The sequence below is a fragment of the Euleptes europaea genome, chromosome 4 (assembly GCF_029931775.1).
Source record: "Euleptes europaea isolate rEulEur1 chromosome 4, rEulEur1.hap1, whole genome shotgun sequence".
NCBI classification, from domain to species: Eukaryota; Metazoa; Chordata; class Lepidosauria; order Squamata; family Sphaerodactylidae; genus Euleptes; species Euleptes europaea.
Window position 1 is genome coordinate 92,244,158 of NC_079315.1, and position 15,988 is coordinate 92,260,145.

At 44.7% G+C, this 15,988-nt stretch overlaps 1 protein-coding gene across 1 annotated transcript in view; it reads right to left on the reverse strand.

Moving 5' to 3' along the window:
• PIK3R1 (phosphoinositide-3-kinase regulatory subunit 1) overlaps positions 1–3,771 on the reverse strand; it is a 55,555-nt gene extending 51,784 nt beyond the window's left edge. Inside the window, exon 1 of the mRNA XM_056847903.1 lies at positions 3,386–3,771. Within this exon, the coding sequence (XP_056703881.1) occupies positions 3,386–3,719 (334 nt within the window). The 5' untranslated portion in view covers positions 3,720–3,771. The remainder of the gene's footprint in view (positions 1–3,385) is intronic.
• Between the last annotated feature and the right edge of the window lie 12,217 nt (positions 3,772–15,988).

Consider the following 15,988-nt stretch of genomic DNA (forward strand, 5'->3'; position numbering starts at 1 on the left):
ATGACCTGGCGCTTGCACAGGGGACTACCTTTACCTTTAGGGAGGACATAATATTTAACAAGGTTACCCCACCCCTGCACCAGACACTGTATGAAATTTTGATTTAGCTACTTTATCAGCTTTGTGAATGCAAGTTCAAGTTAGGATAGGAAATTAGGTTAATTAATGCTTCATTAACCCAAACACAGTTATGATATATAATCAGATCTGTTTCAATATTACTGTAAAAATTAACAAAGACCACACACTTTTTAAAAATTAAGAACTGCACTGGGTATAGGGCTACTTTAGTTTTGATAAATACAAGTTAAAACCCCAGAAAATCTTGTTTTGTTTACATGAGCATTCATGTTTAAAATAGTTTATAGGTATTCTAAGTTAACGTATCAGTGAGAAACCACAACTTAATCTGCAGGCCATACAAGTCAAACACAACTATGTTTTCATTTTCAATCTGACTCCAAATTGTACAGTGAGAAACATCACTTCCCTGGCCTCTCTCCCTTGTATTGATAAAGAACAGTTTCAAACTGTTAAGCCCAGAAAATATAAACATGACCAAATACAGTCAAGCAAATCTTACAGCAAGGTCTCCAAATTCAAAATGCACTCAGAGCAATAGTTTATTGTCCTGGGAAGATTCCTGTTGGCTCGATGCCCACTTGCGTCTGGATTATATAAAAGAGTAACCATTTCATTCTCTTGGGAGCAGAAAATCCAATTTTTCCACTTTTAATCATTTAGACCCACTATAAGAGCATATAGCGACTGGTGCTGGCACCAGATATTTTCCTCACATCACAAGATCTAAAGAGTTTTAAAAATTTTGTGCCAGAATGTCAGAGTGAACCACATGTCAAATACACAATGGTGTATTAGAAAGTCAACAATTAGCGAAGGATAGCTATTGTGCAATTACTTTCTGGAACACTGATATATTTGTGAGCAACAGCGGTTTCCATGCCCTTCCTCCTAGTTTCATTTTTTTCCCCAAGGCAGTCTTCAGTCACACACAAGCTAACACAGGACAGTATCCTGCCACACGTGAACTCGATGTCATTTTCCTATGTTTCTATTTTTGCAGCCTCTTTCAACCCCTAAAAAATCATCCCCAGGGCTGCAGAACCACACAGAAGAACAGCCAGGAGTGAAGGGCTAGAAAGAGGAGGACAAAGAGTGGAAATTGCTCCTCCTTCCTCTTCTGTACCCGCAGCTCCACTGGGGAAAGGGACTGATCTGATATCATCACCTTGCTCCTCTTCGCTCCAACTCACTGGCCTGCTGTATGGCTCCTGCAGCCCCAAGGATGATTATTCCAGGGGTCAGAAAGAGTTTTGGAAAAGAAAGGAATGGAGGAAATTTTTACATGCCTTACACACACAGATGGTAGGATACAGCCTACCATGTTAACATCCCATGTCATTACAGTATGTGTTTGGGTGATACCAACCATTCTGATCATTTGTATCCTTTAGCCAGGCAATAACTGGGTGTTATAGATCCATGTTATTGGGCATGTCCACATGGTTTCAGTACTACACTGGAGGATGCTCTATGAAAGCTTTCAAATAGTAGAAGTGGTTAAGATACACACTTATACTGAGTTGCAGACAAGGGCATGCTACATATCCCTTTTTTCTTCCACTTTGAGGGCCTACTGCCCAGTGAACCTCCTCCTAGATCTGAAAGCATCTTTCACATTGGAGAAAATGGACGTATACATATCCACAAATCCATACAGTCACAGCTCCCTCTTGCAACTGGCTTCCATTCTCCTCTATCACTTAGCTGATTCCTCCTTTCCATCAACCATCACTTTCCTGCATCATGCTCTGACATTTTACCATTCAGCTATTATGTTCAACCAGAGGAAACAGGGTGATTATCAGTGGCAGCTGGAGAAAACAAACATCATTACTGAATAGTTGCTTGAGCAATAGGAATTCATGCTAAGTGATTTAAATAATAAGATGATTTAGCAGTTGTGCTGGGTCTTTTGTTTAAAATGTGTATAATCAGAAAGCATGAAGAGAACTGACAACACTGGAAGTCATCATGAGACAAAGTTTATATGAATGTTGATGCATTACTCAAAAAAGTTATAAAACTGCCTCGTTTTAGTACCAGCATAGATCAAAATAGGGCAGAATTTGCAGGAGGATAAATAACATTCTGCTAAACAATAAATTATTCTGAACATTACCCATTTTACTCTACAAAGGGGCTGGGGGGTTTAGCAAGCTACTGACCATTTAAGGTAAAGGTCCTCTGTGCAAGCACCGGGTCATTCCTGACCCATGGGGTGACGTCACATCCCGACGTTTACTAGGCAGACTTTGTTTATGAGGTGGTCTGCCAGTGCCTTCCCCAGTCATCTTCCCTTTCCCCCAGCAAGCTGGGTACTCATTTTACCAACCTTGAGCCAGCTACCTGAAACCAACTGCCGTCAGGATCGAACTCAGGTCGTGAGCAGAGCTTGGACTGCAGTATTGCACTCTTACCACTCTGTGCCACAGGGCTCCTTACTGACCATTTACACTGCCTCAATACTGCTGATTCCATGTGTCAGTGCATGGACAATGAACAGCCTCATTTCAGGCTGGGAGGGTTACAATATTTTAACAGTTGATTACACATGCACTCTCTGCTTCAAATGTTTAATGTTAAATAATCTGGCCCATTACTAGTTTAATCATTAACACATATATCACTAATGAATTCTGACTACAAAAAGCAAAATTTAATTCAAAGGCATTTTACATTTTAAAAAGTCATGGATTTATTCTTCATATTTTAAATGCAGGCTACTGACCAAGGTCTACAGGAAACATAGACCAATAGCAGTGTGTGTACATGGGGGAGGGGCTATTTAGTCACAAGTAGTAATAGTGTCAGCATTTCCTTCTTTGACATGTTATGGCACTGAAGTCTCCAGACTCTCCTTCAGGAAATCTTCTCAATGTTGCCTGGTAGGCAATGGTGGCACATCTGCCATGGTATCTATATACATAACAGAGGATTCTGAGGCAAGGTACTCTGAGCATTAGCTGGACACACAGCATGCCTCTGCTGCAGTTGAACACTGCAGGAGAAGACGAGTAATGATATGGACAATCTATTTTCCCATGGAAGTTTGTCTGCCCCGGCAGTTTCATTGAATCATTCCAAGTTCTCCAGAATACAGACTGAAAACTGTGTTAAGAGTACTTCCCAAACTATTAAAAGTGTTTTGAGTAACCTGTGGAAATCTTTCAACGGAAATACAATACACAAATATAGTATGGATTCAGTTGCATTCTCATGTTGGGACTGACTATGTGAACGTGGAATGGAGAGGAAGAAACCACTAGTAATAAAATAAATTAAAAAGACAGACACAACTAACCTGGTTGATCATTGTCTGTTCCTACTTTTGCAGGACTTGGTGCAACTGGAAGGGGTCGAACAGGGCGAGGCTTTGGAGTTGGGGGAGAAATTTTTTTTCTTCCAATATATTCTACATAAGTTCCTGGGAAGTCCCCTCTTTCTCCAGTAGTTTCATTAAAGCCATTCAACCAACCAATTTCTTCAGGTTTTGCTTCTTCCCCTTCACTGAATCCAAGGGCAACTAAAGTACCTTTATTCACAGTTAAAATATCTCCCAAGTGCAAGTCAATGTCTTCTTCTCGTTCTTTTTTGTAATCATATAAAGCTCTGTACTGGTATCCTTCTGCACTCATTTTGGCAAATGTTTTAACATTCAGTTATTTTAGTGAACAATAACAGAACAGTTCTATTCAGTAAATTGTATATATAATTTGAGAATTTCTAAGCAAGGTTAAGTAATGTATCAGTTATACAGACTGTAATACAAAGATGGTAGAAAGCACCAGGATCTGCTGTTGAATGGCTGATGTCGTAGTTTTGTCTTTATATTTAAACAGTGAAAATACAAAAGAATACTCTCTTCTATCTGTGTACTGTCTCCCAACTAGATCCTTGTCAGATTTGCTTGGCACTTGTAGGTATAGTCTTCCAAGGTGGGTTGGATATTATCCCTTGCTGTACCTCCTTCTGATGTACTTGCCATAAATTGTTCACTTGTCTTAAAACTTTGGTTGTTGAATTCTGTGCGCATTCTTCACCTATGGAGAAAGAACATTCAGACATAAGATTAGTGCAATTATTCCAAAAACCATTTAAAGCTCTAGTCTATAGGATGCTAACTTCTGTGGATTTCCGCCCCCCCCCCAACACTGGAGTGTGTTGATAGAAAGCAAAACTCATGATGAAAACCCTGACACAAATGACAGCACAGAGAACTCTAGAAGGACCACTAGCTCAGAAGAGGATCCGTTGGGAATACTGAGGATGCTTTTGCATGACTCTTTTCTTAAACTACACACGTACAGCACACTAATCCCTTTGGTGCATGCAAAATAAAGGTCAAACCAAAGCTGTTTTACAGGCAGAACAGGAAAACCATCCTAATTAATGTGCGTAGGATTATCAGTAACACTCAAGCCATCTTTGTATAACAGATGAGTATTTATGATGTGTTCCTTGAAACTTCTGAATCTCTAGATGCGTGTCGGGGCTCGTAACAAGATAAAAAGATGAAAGAGCACTATTATGCTAAGTACCTAATGTTCCAAACCCAATGACCTTCCAGTGTGTGTGCGCATGTGGGTGGAGATAATAAGACAGGTATAGTTACCGTTTTTCTAGGAAGCCTTCCACTTATTTTTTCATTCATTGTTGCAGACTTCCCAGAGTTTTGTGTAATTATGCTTCAGCTGACACACCTAGACCACCTAAGAAGCAGGATTTGGATGGGTTGGGGGGAAGTGGTAAATACTTAAATTATACCTGAAACAAGGCTTGGACATTTCAGTCCTGCTGGCTTGATTGCCAAGTAATACAGTGCTGAAAAAAATAGTTTAAATATATAATAAACACCAGCTTAGAGAAATCCAAGCAGTAAGTACCTTATAAAGTTTTATTATTTCACCTGTTATTCATTTTGTTTCAATAGAAAAATCAAAGTTCAAGTCATAATCTAATTGTTGCACTAGTGAACTCCTTCTAAAGGAAGAATGGAGCTCTTAATGGGACTATCATATAATCCAACATATGGAACTATTTACAAGATAATTATTCTTCACACAGCATCAAAACTCCTAGATCTAGAATAACATTCCCATATATACAATAATGCAGAATAACAGCTCATGTATTACCAATAGTGTACCATCAATGTGAATAAAAAGGGAAACTACTAAAGGGAAGGAAAAGCTTAGAATACGTGGAAATAACTTGGTTTTTTTTCATGACTAGCCCCTACCAAAGCAGAAGTTACATTCCAGAGCTGTTAACCTCTGTACAGAGGTATCAACCATCTGTATGGATAAATCTCAGCCTCCTTACCCAAGCTCTTCTTTCCAGTGCTCCAAAGTCTCTGTTTTGGTTAGAAAATAAAAGCATGCAAATTGTATGTCAAAATATGACACTTCCTAGTGTTGATGGGGTCAACAGTACTTTCTTTGTAGATTTGGTCAGAAGGGGAAAAATTATTCTTCTAAACAATGGGAGTGCCATGGTCTATGAAAGACATGAAAGTAGCAATAGTTCTGGGAAAATAATAATCAGCATAAAAGATATCTGCATCTCAGCTATGAGGTGTTCAGGAAAGCCCCTCATAGAGACAGAAAACGTTTCCTGTAGATATAGTACCCAAAATTTAGCACTGCATTTCCAGTGCCTGTGGCCACATACTTTTATATTAGATTGAAGCTTCTGAAAAGGGACAGAGGGCAGCTCTTAGTTTAAAGGCCACACACCTTAACATACACTAGCAAGGAAATTAAGGCTTTGGTATTAACCTGGAAGTTTGCTGCTACTTGATTTAGAAATTTCACACCTCTTTACAGAAACAGAACAGGAACTGACAAACAAGATGGTGACATATCATTAGACTACTCTCTTCTATGTGGATGATTTTCTTCCCTAATCCTCCAACAAACAAGTATATGCACTTAAACACGCCTTGATTTGGATTCCAGAACACTGCCAACAGCTAACTATAGGCACACGGCATGTACCAGAAAATGTACCAGAACTCCCGCCCCCCAAGTTCCAAATTCCTTGAAATATTTAGTATCTTAAACTGGAGATGTTTTTTAAAAAACAAGTGTGCAAGGATGACTACTCATTTTGTTCACAAGCATTTTGACAAACTGCCAAACAAAGTTCTTGTCTAATCACAGAAAAATTTATCAAGCTTAATCAATTTCCCCAACCCACCAACCATTGAGAGATATCATTGGCACTTTCCTCCTCACTCATGAACGTTTCAAATGTAGACTTTTCCATAAGGAAAAAAAGTACAGCAACAATTCCCATAAGCATGAGGATTAATGGCATATCACATGGGAAGAGGCCTAGTATATTACTCTGTTAAGTGCTGAACTTCCTTACAATTAGTGATGTACTCTTTGAACAAAATAATTCCATTTTGGTTTCTCGATAATCTTTCAGCACAGGCTGCTTGGAAATCAGGATCATTTCATTATTAGCAACAGTGCCCCAATAGGCAACCCAAACATCACACTGACCACAGCCAAGAATATCATATAATGATAGGCTACAGAGCATTGTCATGTCTACAGTCTGAGCGGGGGAAGGAGAGGGTAGAATTTCCCATGACAACTATTACTGACCAAGACATGTTAGTAAGAATTTTCTATCTTTGGAGACATATTGAGGTGTTAGATCTGTCAAAATACATTCTCCTAACCTTACAAATTAGACAAGACCAAGAGCTATTCATTCACTGCCTTTACTGTTTGCACCATATTACCCAATCCAAGTACTTTAATGCAAAATTAAAGTTGGCTCTAGCTACAGTTGCATGACTGTCCTGCAATTATAAAATTTGTAAGTCAATAAGTTATAATATGCTCCAAATGTTATACACCAGTAGCATTACAATCTTTAAAATAAAACAGAACTGGATGTGCCACAGAGTAGTTTATACGCCCCAAATTTAATCTATTTGCAGTTTACAGGACAGGTTTGGATCCAGAGAAGTGAGCGCATCCGCTTGCATCCCTCCACACAGATGGAACTCTTCCTGCACATGACTTGCATAAGGATACAAGGAGCTATTTTATACTGCCAAGCCATCTGTCCACTTAACCCAGCACCGCCTATTATGATTTCCAGGTTCTCAGACGGAAGTCTTTCCTAACCCTACCTGAGATGATAGGGACTGAACTGAGATCCTACCCATACAAAGCATACACTCAGCCACTGAGCTGTAAACATTGGGCACCACAAATTCAAATGTAAAAGTTTGTTATCATGCCCTAAGCCACTTCAGAATCCTACAACTCCAGAAAAAGACTGAGAATCAGTGCCTTTATTTCTACTGACCCACCAAACCTTCTCCACCTCTGATATTTTACTAGTGTCTTCTCCCAGCCCCCCCAGTAGTTCTCCCCACACAAGAATCCCTCTACAGACAAGCCATATGTTTGAATTAATTTATTTCTCAGTGATCACACAGGATGTGTCCACAGAACCCCTTACTTAAATGTGTTGTATCATTACTTACAATTTTTTTTGCACATTATCTGGATAGTGCGACATTCCTTTGTCTTTCAAACCCAAGTCTTACACCCTTCATCGCATCACTGTAGCTACATTTTCATCTGATGTTGCTTACAAAAGCTTCCTGAACCAGCTCAACCTAGAATGATAACTTTCTTCTCACAGCAATGAACACACAATGCATATGTAACGTAGTAAACAGTGAATTAACAGTAAACAAAGTTCCAGCAGTTGACAGATTTACAGTGCAACCCTATACAGAATTACTTGTCTAAACCCATTGCTTTCAGTGAGCTTAGACTACAACTACTCTGCATAGGCTCTCACTGTTGGGCTCACATAAACTGCTCTTAACAACTTACACTCCAACCTTAAAACAACTTACTTGGGAGTAAAATCAGTATGACACACCTTCAGATAAAAAAGATTTACATCCCACTTCTATTTCTATAGTAAAATGGGATGCCAGTGCTCCAACAGGGTATTTACTAGTTACATTTAATTTTGGCACAAGACTTTTCTTTACCCCATTTAAAGATGTACCCTTGGGGTAAAGACTTTGTTATCTACCTACTTACATTTTATTCTGTCTTTCTTCAAAGGAGTTCAGTGTGTTTTTCTCCTATTTCATTTTATCTTTACAACAACTATGTAAGGTAGGTTTAAGCCTTTGGGGGTGGGGGTGCTATAGTTCAAAAGATTATCTGAATCAGTGGTGCACAGCAAGAAGGCAGGCTATAAATTAAATGAGTGAATAAATAAATCAGAAATCCCTTCAAACATTACAGCTATCTAGACCAGCAGGCAACTTGAGGTGAGGATAAAAGCATATACACCATTTTAATTTTGCATATTTAGCTTGCACCATATAATAAGAATGTACCACACCAAAAGTAGTCCTTTCAGAATGCTGCTGGGACACATGCAGGCAAAGGTCAATTAATGGCCAGAATAACTGAGAGAGAAGCTGCATTTCAAAGGCTGCAGGCCAGAGTTTATACCCTACTTCTGTTCCTCCCAGTCACCAGAATAATCCAAACATGCAATTCCTCCAAAGCTGGGAAGCAACCATTTGGCAATAGAAAGCAGAAGATTTTCTTCTCTTCTCACACTCATGAACTGAACTTCTTTCAGCCAATTATTTCATCTATTCCTCCAGAACAAAACACTTTAGATTCCCCAAAAAGTCAAAACACTTAATAAAAGCTATTCTTGCATACCATCAAGAAGCCCCAAACATACACCAAGTGAGGCTCACAAGAAGTTTGTTTAAAAATTATTATACTTCACTAACACTTCACCAAATAGCAACCCCATTGAATTCAACATACTGCACCTCAAGCTTAAACGCATGATGGAGCTGTTACCAGACACATCCAGTATCTAGGATGGGGTGGTTAAGAGTCTATCCACAAAGAGGCGGCACAAATTAAGTTTTAAAGGAATGTGAAGACAACCTCTACAGAGCCAAGGGCAAGTAAGTTTACCAATGTATGCAAATCCAGCATAAGTAGTAGGAACAATTATAGGAGCACAGTAGAAAAGAAAGCCATTGGACTCACAATTAAAACTCCTATCAAGAAAACGGGGTGAAGCAATTTTCCAAATTAAGCTTGGGGAATGGCTCACTTATCCTGAGAATGGGACTTTAGTGTCAATATTTATTAAGCTTTATTTAGCATCCAGTAGTCTAGCACCTTGCCATACTCATGCCATGGCACACCGTCTAGACTACAGAGCGGGCATTCACTCCTTTGGCTTGCTTTAAAAGAAAAAAAAATCCGATAAGCTTGGCACATTCTTGCGGAGGAGACGGAAGTACACGGAAAGCACGGGGGGGGGGAGAGAAGAAAGGGAAGGAAAATGTGTTTTGAATATGAACTCTACAGTCAGCAAACGGATTATTTTGTAATGGTCGGTTGCGGTTCTTTACTTTAGAAGGCGATTAAAAACCCGCCTGCCCTTGGCGCAAACTCACTGGAGAGCTCGCTCTGACCGACAGCCGCTCCCCACCAGAAGGGAGGGGGAGAAGAAGAAGAAAACGTTTCTTGCGGTCAGTCACCCCCTGCACCTTTTCTCCTCCAGCCCCCTGCGAGGCAGACCACCTCCACTTTCCCGCTCGGGCGCACCGGAGTTTCAATCAACACAACCCACGTTAGCAGTGCTGCAGCCCCCAACTACATTTCCATAGAGACTCTATGCACGGGAGGTTTTGCCTCGGATTTGCAGTTCCGTATATGCACATTTTCCCCATCCAGATTCTCAAAACTCTGCATGGGGGGCTTATTTTGGAGTTTTGAGAACTCAGGTGGGGAAAAAAAACGTGCATCTACAGAGCGGCAAATCCTCACATGCCTAAACGACCTAATGATCTGGGGGGGGGGGAAGGAAAAGGGGGGGTCCCCTCTAAAACACAATTCGCATCAAGGCTGCAATCGGCGCGGGTTGCAGCCATGCAGGCAGGCGCGGCGCTGAAACTTCCTCCATCCCGTATGCGGGGTGGGGGGCGTTAGGCCATTGGTGCACGAGAGGGTTTCGCCCCGGATCTGCCACTCTCTAGACGCACATGGCCCCCAGCCAAATCCTCAGAACTCAAAGGCCATTTATGCATGGGGGGGGGGTTTGCTGCTCTCTAGATGCCCATTTTTTCCCATCCAAATTCTCAAAACTCAAAAGTAAGCCCCCATGCAGAGTTTTCAGCATTTGGATGGGGGGGGAAATGTGCATCTAGAGAGCAGCAAATCCAAGCATAAATGGCCAAAAACGAGCCCCCGTGCAGAGTTCTGAGTCTGCCATGGAAGGTTTTGCATTGCCACTCTTTGGATGCACTTTCCCCCCATCCTTATTCTCAAAACTCAACAATAAGCCGCCGTGCAGAGTTTTGAGAATTCAGATGGGGAAAATGTGCATCTAGAGAGCGTCCAATCCAATGCAAAACCTTCCATGAATAAATGGCCTGCAGGTGGGGGGGGGGAGAAACGCGCACCTAGAGAGCGGCGGATCCGAGGCAAAAACGTAAGCGGCGGCCGCAGATGAACGAAGCGGAGCTTGCAGGCGCTGAGCCCATCAGGAAAACGAAGGCGGCGGCGAAGGAGCCGAGCAGAGGGGGGATTCAGCGCCTCCGCCTCGGACGCCCCCCCTCTCCCCCCCCCGGGCTGCAGGAGGCCTCTCGCCGCCCAACAGGATGTCGCCCGGCCAAGCGGCTCGGCGGCCCAACAGGCGGCCACTCCCCCCCCCTCCGCTAGGCCTGCGCAGAGAAAGAGCCCCACGGCCTCTCACCTCCGTCCGTCACGCACCCGGCCGGGCCCCGGCCTCGCGTCTCTGGAGAGGCGGAAGGAGAAACCCGCGGCGGCGGCGCCTCCACCAGCGACGGTCGCTCCTTCCCCCAGGGGCGGCCGCTCTGCAGCTCCGCTCGCCTCAGCCAGGCAGCCCGAGCCCGGCAACGAGGGCCGGCTCTCCTCCCCTCTCGCCCCGCCCCCTCCGCCGCGGCCCGGCCAACCCGCGCCGGGCCTGAGGAGCCCCGGCGCCGCCCACTCCGCGCCTGCCCCGCCCCCCCTGGCCTGTCACGCTGGTGGCAGCCGCAACCGCCGGCTTCCCCCTCAGGGCTCGGCGGTTGCAGCCGCCTCCCTTCCCCTCTCGCCCCGCCCCCTCCGCCGCGGCCCGGCCAACCCGCGCCGGGCCTGAGGAGCCGGGGCGCCGCCCACTCCGCGCCTGCCCCGCCCCTCCTGGCCTGTCACTCTGGCGCAGCGGCTGGTGGCAGCCCCTGGCTTCCCCCTCAGGGCTCGGCGGTTGCTGCCGCCTCCCTTCCCCTCTCGCCCCGCCCCCCTCGCCTCAGCCAGGCAGCCCGAGCCCGGCAACGAGGGCCGGCTCTCCTCCCCTCTCACCCCGCCCCCTCCGCCGCGGCCCGGCCAACCGGCGCCGGGCCTGAGGAGCCGGGGCGCCGCCCACTCCGCGCCTGCCCCGCCCCTCCTGGCCTGTCACGCTGGCGGAGCGGCTGGTGGCAGCCCCTGGCTTCCCCCTCAGGGCACGGCGGTTGCTGCCGCCTCCCTTCCCCTCTCGCCCGGAGGAGAGTGTTACGGATACCGTGGACTGCCAAAAAAAAAAAAAAAAAAATCAGTGGGTTATAGATCAAATCAGGCCTGAACTGACCCTAGAAGCTAAAATGACTAAACTGAAGCTGTCGTATTTTGGTCACGTCATGAGACGACAAGAGTCACTGGAAAAGACAGACATGCTAGGAAAAGTTGAGGGCAGCAGGAAAAGAGGAAGACCCAACAAGAGATGGACTGACTCAATAAAGGAAGCCACAGCCTTCAATTTGCAAGATCTGAGCAAGGCTGTCAAAGATAGGACATTTTGGAGGACTTTCATTCATAGGGTCGCCATGAGTCGGAAGCGACTTGACGGCACTTAACACACACACACACACCAGCAAACCACCCCGTAAACAAAAGTCTGCCTTGGAAACGTTGGGATGTGACGTCACCCCATGGGTCAGGAATGACCTGGTGCTTGCACAGGAGACCTTTACCTTTTAGATGCACATTTCCCTGACGTGGATGGCCCAGGCTAGCCTGATCTCGTCAGAGCTCGGAAGCTAAGCAGGGTCAGCCCTGGTTAGTCTGTGGATGGGAGACCACCAAGGAATACCGGGGTTGCTGTGCAGAGGAAGGCCCTGGCAAAACCACCACTCTTAGTCTCTTGCCTTGGAAACCCCAAAAGGGGTTGCCATAAGTCAGCTGCGACTTGAAGGCACTTTACACACAGAGATGCACATTTTCCCCATCTGAATGCTCAAAACTCTGTGTGGGGGCTTATTGTTGCGTTTGGAGAATGGCTGGGGGAAATGTGCGTTTTGAGAGCGGCAACTCCAAGGCTGTCAGATAGGGTTTCTGACAGCTCCGTTCCCAAACAAGATGGGTTCCCCGCGAACAAGATGGAGTTCTCCGTACACTCCTTCCCCCCCCCCGTTTTGCACACGAGCTCCGGCTAGGGATTTACAATTGTATTGGGACCCGCCCGTGTAAATCTCCGATCTGATATCGGGTCCCGCGCACAAAGCCGAGAGCTCGGCCATCTCCTGCACTGATTGCTCACAACTGTTTCTGTTTTACTTAAGTCGTTACCGGCAGGAAATGACTACATTGTCTCTTTGTTCCTGTAACCCTATTGTATCAGCTCTATATATGTATCCATACTCCCCCAGTCATGTATTCCAGCCTTGCTCATCTCTTTACTGAAATCACTGACTTTCGGAATAAATCCTTGAATCGCTGCTCTGTCTGGATTTGAGTTCTATTGCCTGAAACGCCGTGCATTTGCTGAAGCCTGACAAAGGCAAAACCCTCTCATGCGTTTTCGCCCCGTGTGTACCGTTTTGAACGGGATGGTCCTGTTTTCCTCATATTTCCCAGCTAGAGTTGCCAACCTCCAGGTGCTAGCTGGAGATCCCCTGCTATTACAACTGATCTCCAGCTGATAGAGATCAGTTCACCTGGAGAAAATGGCCACTTTGGCAATTGGACTCTATGGCATTGAAGTCCCTCCCCCCAAACCCCACCCTCCTCTGGCTCCACCCCAAAGACCTCCCTCTGGTGGCAAAGAGGGACCTGACAACCCTATTCCCAGCAGTCCCATCTTTTTAATTAAAATGTCAATTTTGACCCGCTTTGCACCTCATTACACTTCCAACTTTTGTTTCCTTCAGTTCTGACATTTCTTATACTGCATGCAGGCATGGCAGGGTAAATTCTCATAGAAAAAGTGCTCCGATTGGGATACACTAATGTTACACAACCCCTGTCCCATTTTTGCCATCCCAATGTCCCATTTTTGTCTCAAGGAAATATGGTCAGCCTACCTTTTTCACCCAGCCGTAGCTGGGGCTTGATACAAAACAGGGGCAGAAACTTCCTTGGCACATATTTATTATTGCTGCTTAATTTTGCAAGTTCTGTTAACTATCGAACTGTTAAGAAGGTGTCCACCTCTCCACCCCATAAAGGAGAAATTTTTCTTCCTGACGGAGTTCCTACCCATAAGAAAGGCCATGCTACATCAGACCAAGGCCCATCAAGGCCAGCGGTCTGTTCACACAGTGGCCAACCAGGTGCTTCTAGGAAGCCCCCAAACAACTGCACCAGCACCATTCATGACTAACAGCCATTGATGCATCATGTATCCTGTATGAATTTTTTAAAGCCATTTAGTGGCCATTACTTCCTGTGGAAGTGACTTCCATAAATCAATTACTGTAATCTAATGTGATCAGTCCCATGTGATCAGTTCTCCTTCAGTGGCAGAAAGGAAGCAACGTGTCAAAAGCCTAAAAGTGGCTACCACAAGCCACTACCTCTCCAGAGAACGTGCTTGAGGTGATACTTCTTATTCTGGTGAAAAAAGGAAGCACTTGGTTGCATAGAAACCACCTAACAGAATTATACGGACTTACTTATTACCTCCATTAGCCTGAATTATATATTTCTTAATAGCACCTATATAGCATCCATGTGCCTATTCTGAATAACCTGCATTGTTCTGTGCATGTGCTACTCCAAAATGGGGCAAATAACTCCCCCCAGGACCATTTCGGCTTCAGAAAACAGTGCAGGGGGGAGGCAGGAGCCCCTCCTCTCCCCACACCATGGTCCCAAGACAAATACGCCCCACCTTTAAAAGCTGTTCCATTGCTGGGTGGCTACAGGGAAAGCAAATCAGGTCTAGGCAATCTTGACCCAACTTGTTATAAAATATAATGTGTAGTTTGACTCTAAGCAGCAGAACCTCCTGCAGTGATCTATTTTTCTTGAAGAAGTTTTCCTTCTTTAGGCTTTTCCTTTAGCAAATTGATTGTGGACCAAATACAACCAGATAATGCAAAGACTTTGCAATTCATAGTTAACTGTTTTCAGAGGGCATGGAGTACGGTCTGGCAGTAAAATCAGGGAAAATGTATAACATTCAAAGAAGGCTACTTTCTTTAGGATTCAGTACTTATGGAACAGAATAAGTGTGCCTCACTTATGTATAAACTGTGCTGTGCATGCAAGATACTATGCATTTATTGTGTCTGATAAAATTGCCATAGGCTCAGCAAAATGTAAAGGTAATGTAAAATCAAGTAAAATTTTATTTATTATTCTGTGTCTTTCATATCAGCCACAAGATTCCCATTTGGATTTGTTGTAAGAGAGCGATAATGGGTTGGACTCCCACTGTTGTTTCATAAAATTTGCTGGTGGAATTGTCTAATCATAAAGGCCTTTCGTGCAAATCTGAAATGTATGACAGTTAGTAGGGCTGTTGAAAAAAAAAATTCGGTATAGTTCGGATTCGGCCGAATTTGGCCCGTCTGGATTTGGGATATGCTGAAGTCCGAACTCCCCCGCTTCGGGTCTGTGCAATTTGGCGCAAGTTCAAAGTTCGGGGAAAAAAATTAATGGCCAAATAAAGCCATTAAAAACACAACCGTGCCTTTCCGTGGCTCCAGGGGGGGCATTTTTGAAGGTAGAAGTCCCAAACTTTCAGAGGAGCTTCAAAGGACCCTTCTTGCCAGACCCCCCAAGTTTTGTAAAGATTGGGTCAGCGGGGGCTGAGATATGGGCCCCGAAAGGGGTCCCCCCACCCTTAATGTGCATCTCTGAGCAGAGCTTGCTGCCCAGGCACAAAGCTCCCAGCCCCGACAAACAGCTGATGAGAGCAAGGGTGGGGCAGGTGCGAAGAAGTTTGCAAAGCAACACAACTGCAAAGCAACACTGCAAAGCAACACAACTGCAAAGCAACACCTTTGCAAACATGCAAAGGGCGGGGCAGGTGCGAAGAAGTTTGCAAAGCAACACAACTGCAAAGCAACACTGCAAAGCAACACAACTGCAAAGCAACACCTTTGCAAACATGCAAAGGGCGGGGCAGGTGCGAAGAAGTTTGCAAAGCAACACAACTGCAAAGCAACACTGCAAAGCAACACAACTGCAAAGCAACACCTTTGCAAACATGCAAAGGGCGGGGCAGGTGCTAAGAAGTTTGCAAAGCAACACAACTGCAAAGCAACACTGCAAAGCAACACAACTGCAAAGCAACACCTTTGCAAACATGCAAAGCAACACCTGACACCTGGGAGTTTGCAAACCATGGAAAGGGACAGAGGCAGCTAGCTATGCATAATGAGCAGGAGGGGGTGGAATTTCTCCTTTTGCATGGGACTCGGGACCAGGCAAATGCAGCCCCCTTTGGCTTCCCCCCCACCCACAGAAACTGCTCCCTCCCCTCACACACACACAGGAGAAAAATTATAGATTAAAGCCCCCAAAGGGGTCTTACTGTGGCTGTCTTCTGTTCCATCCGGAGGGGCTGGGAGGACTGGGTAATCCAATATGATTCTATTTAAGCACGGGAGGTT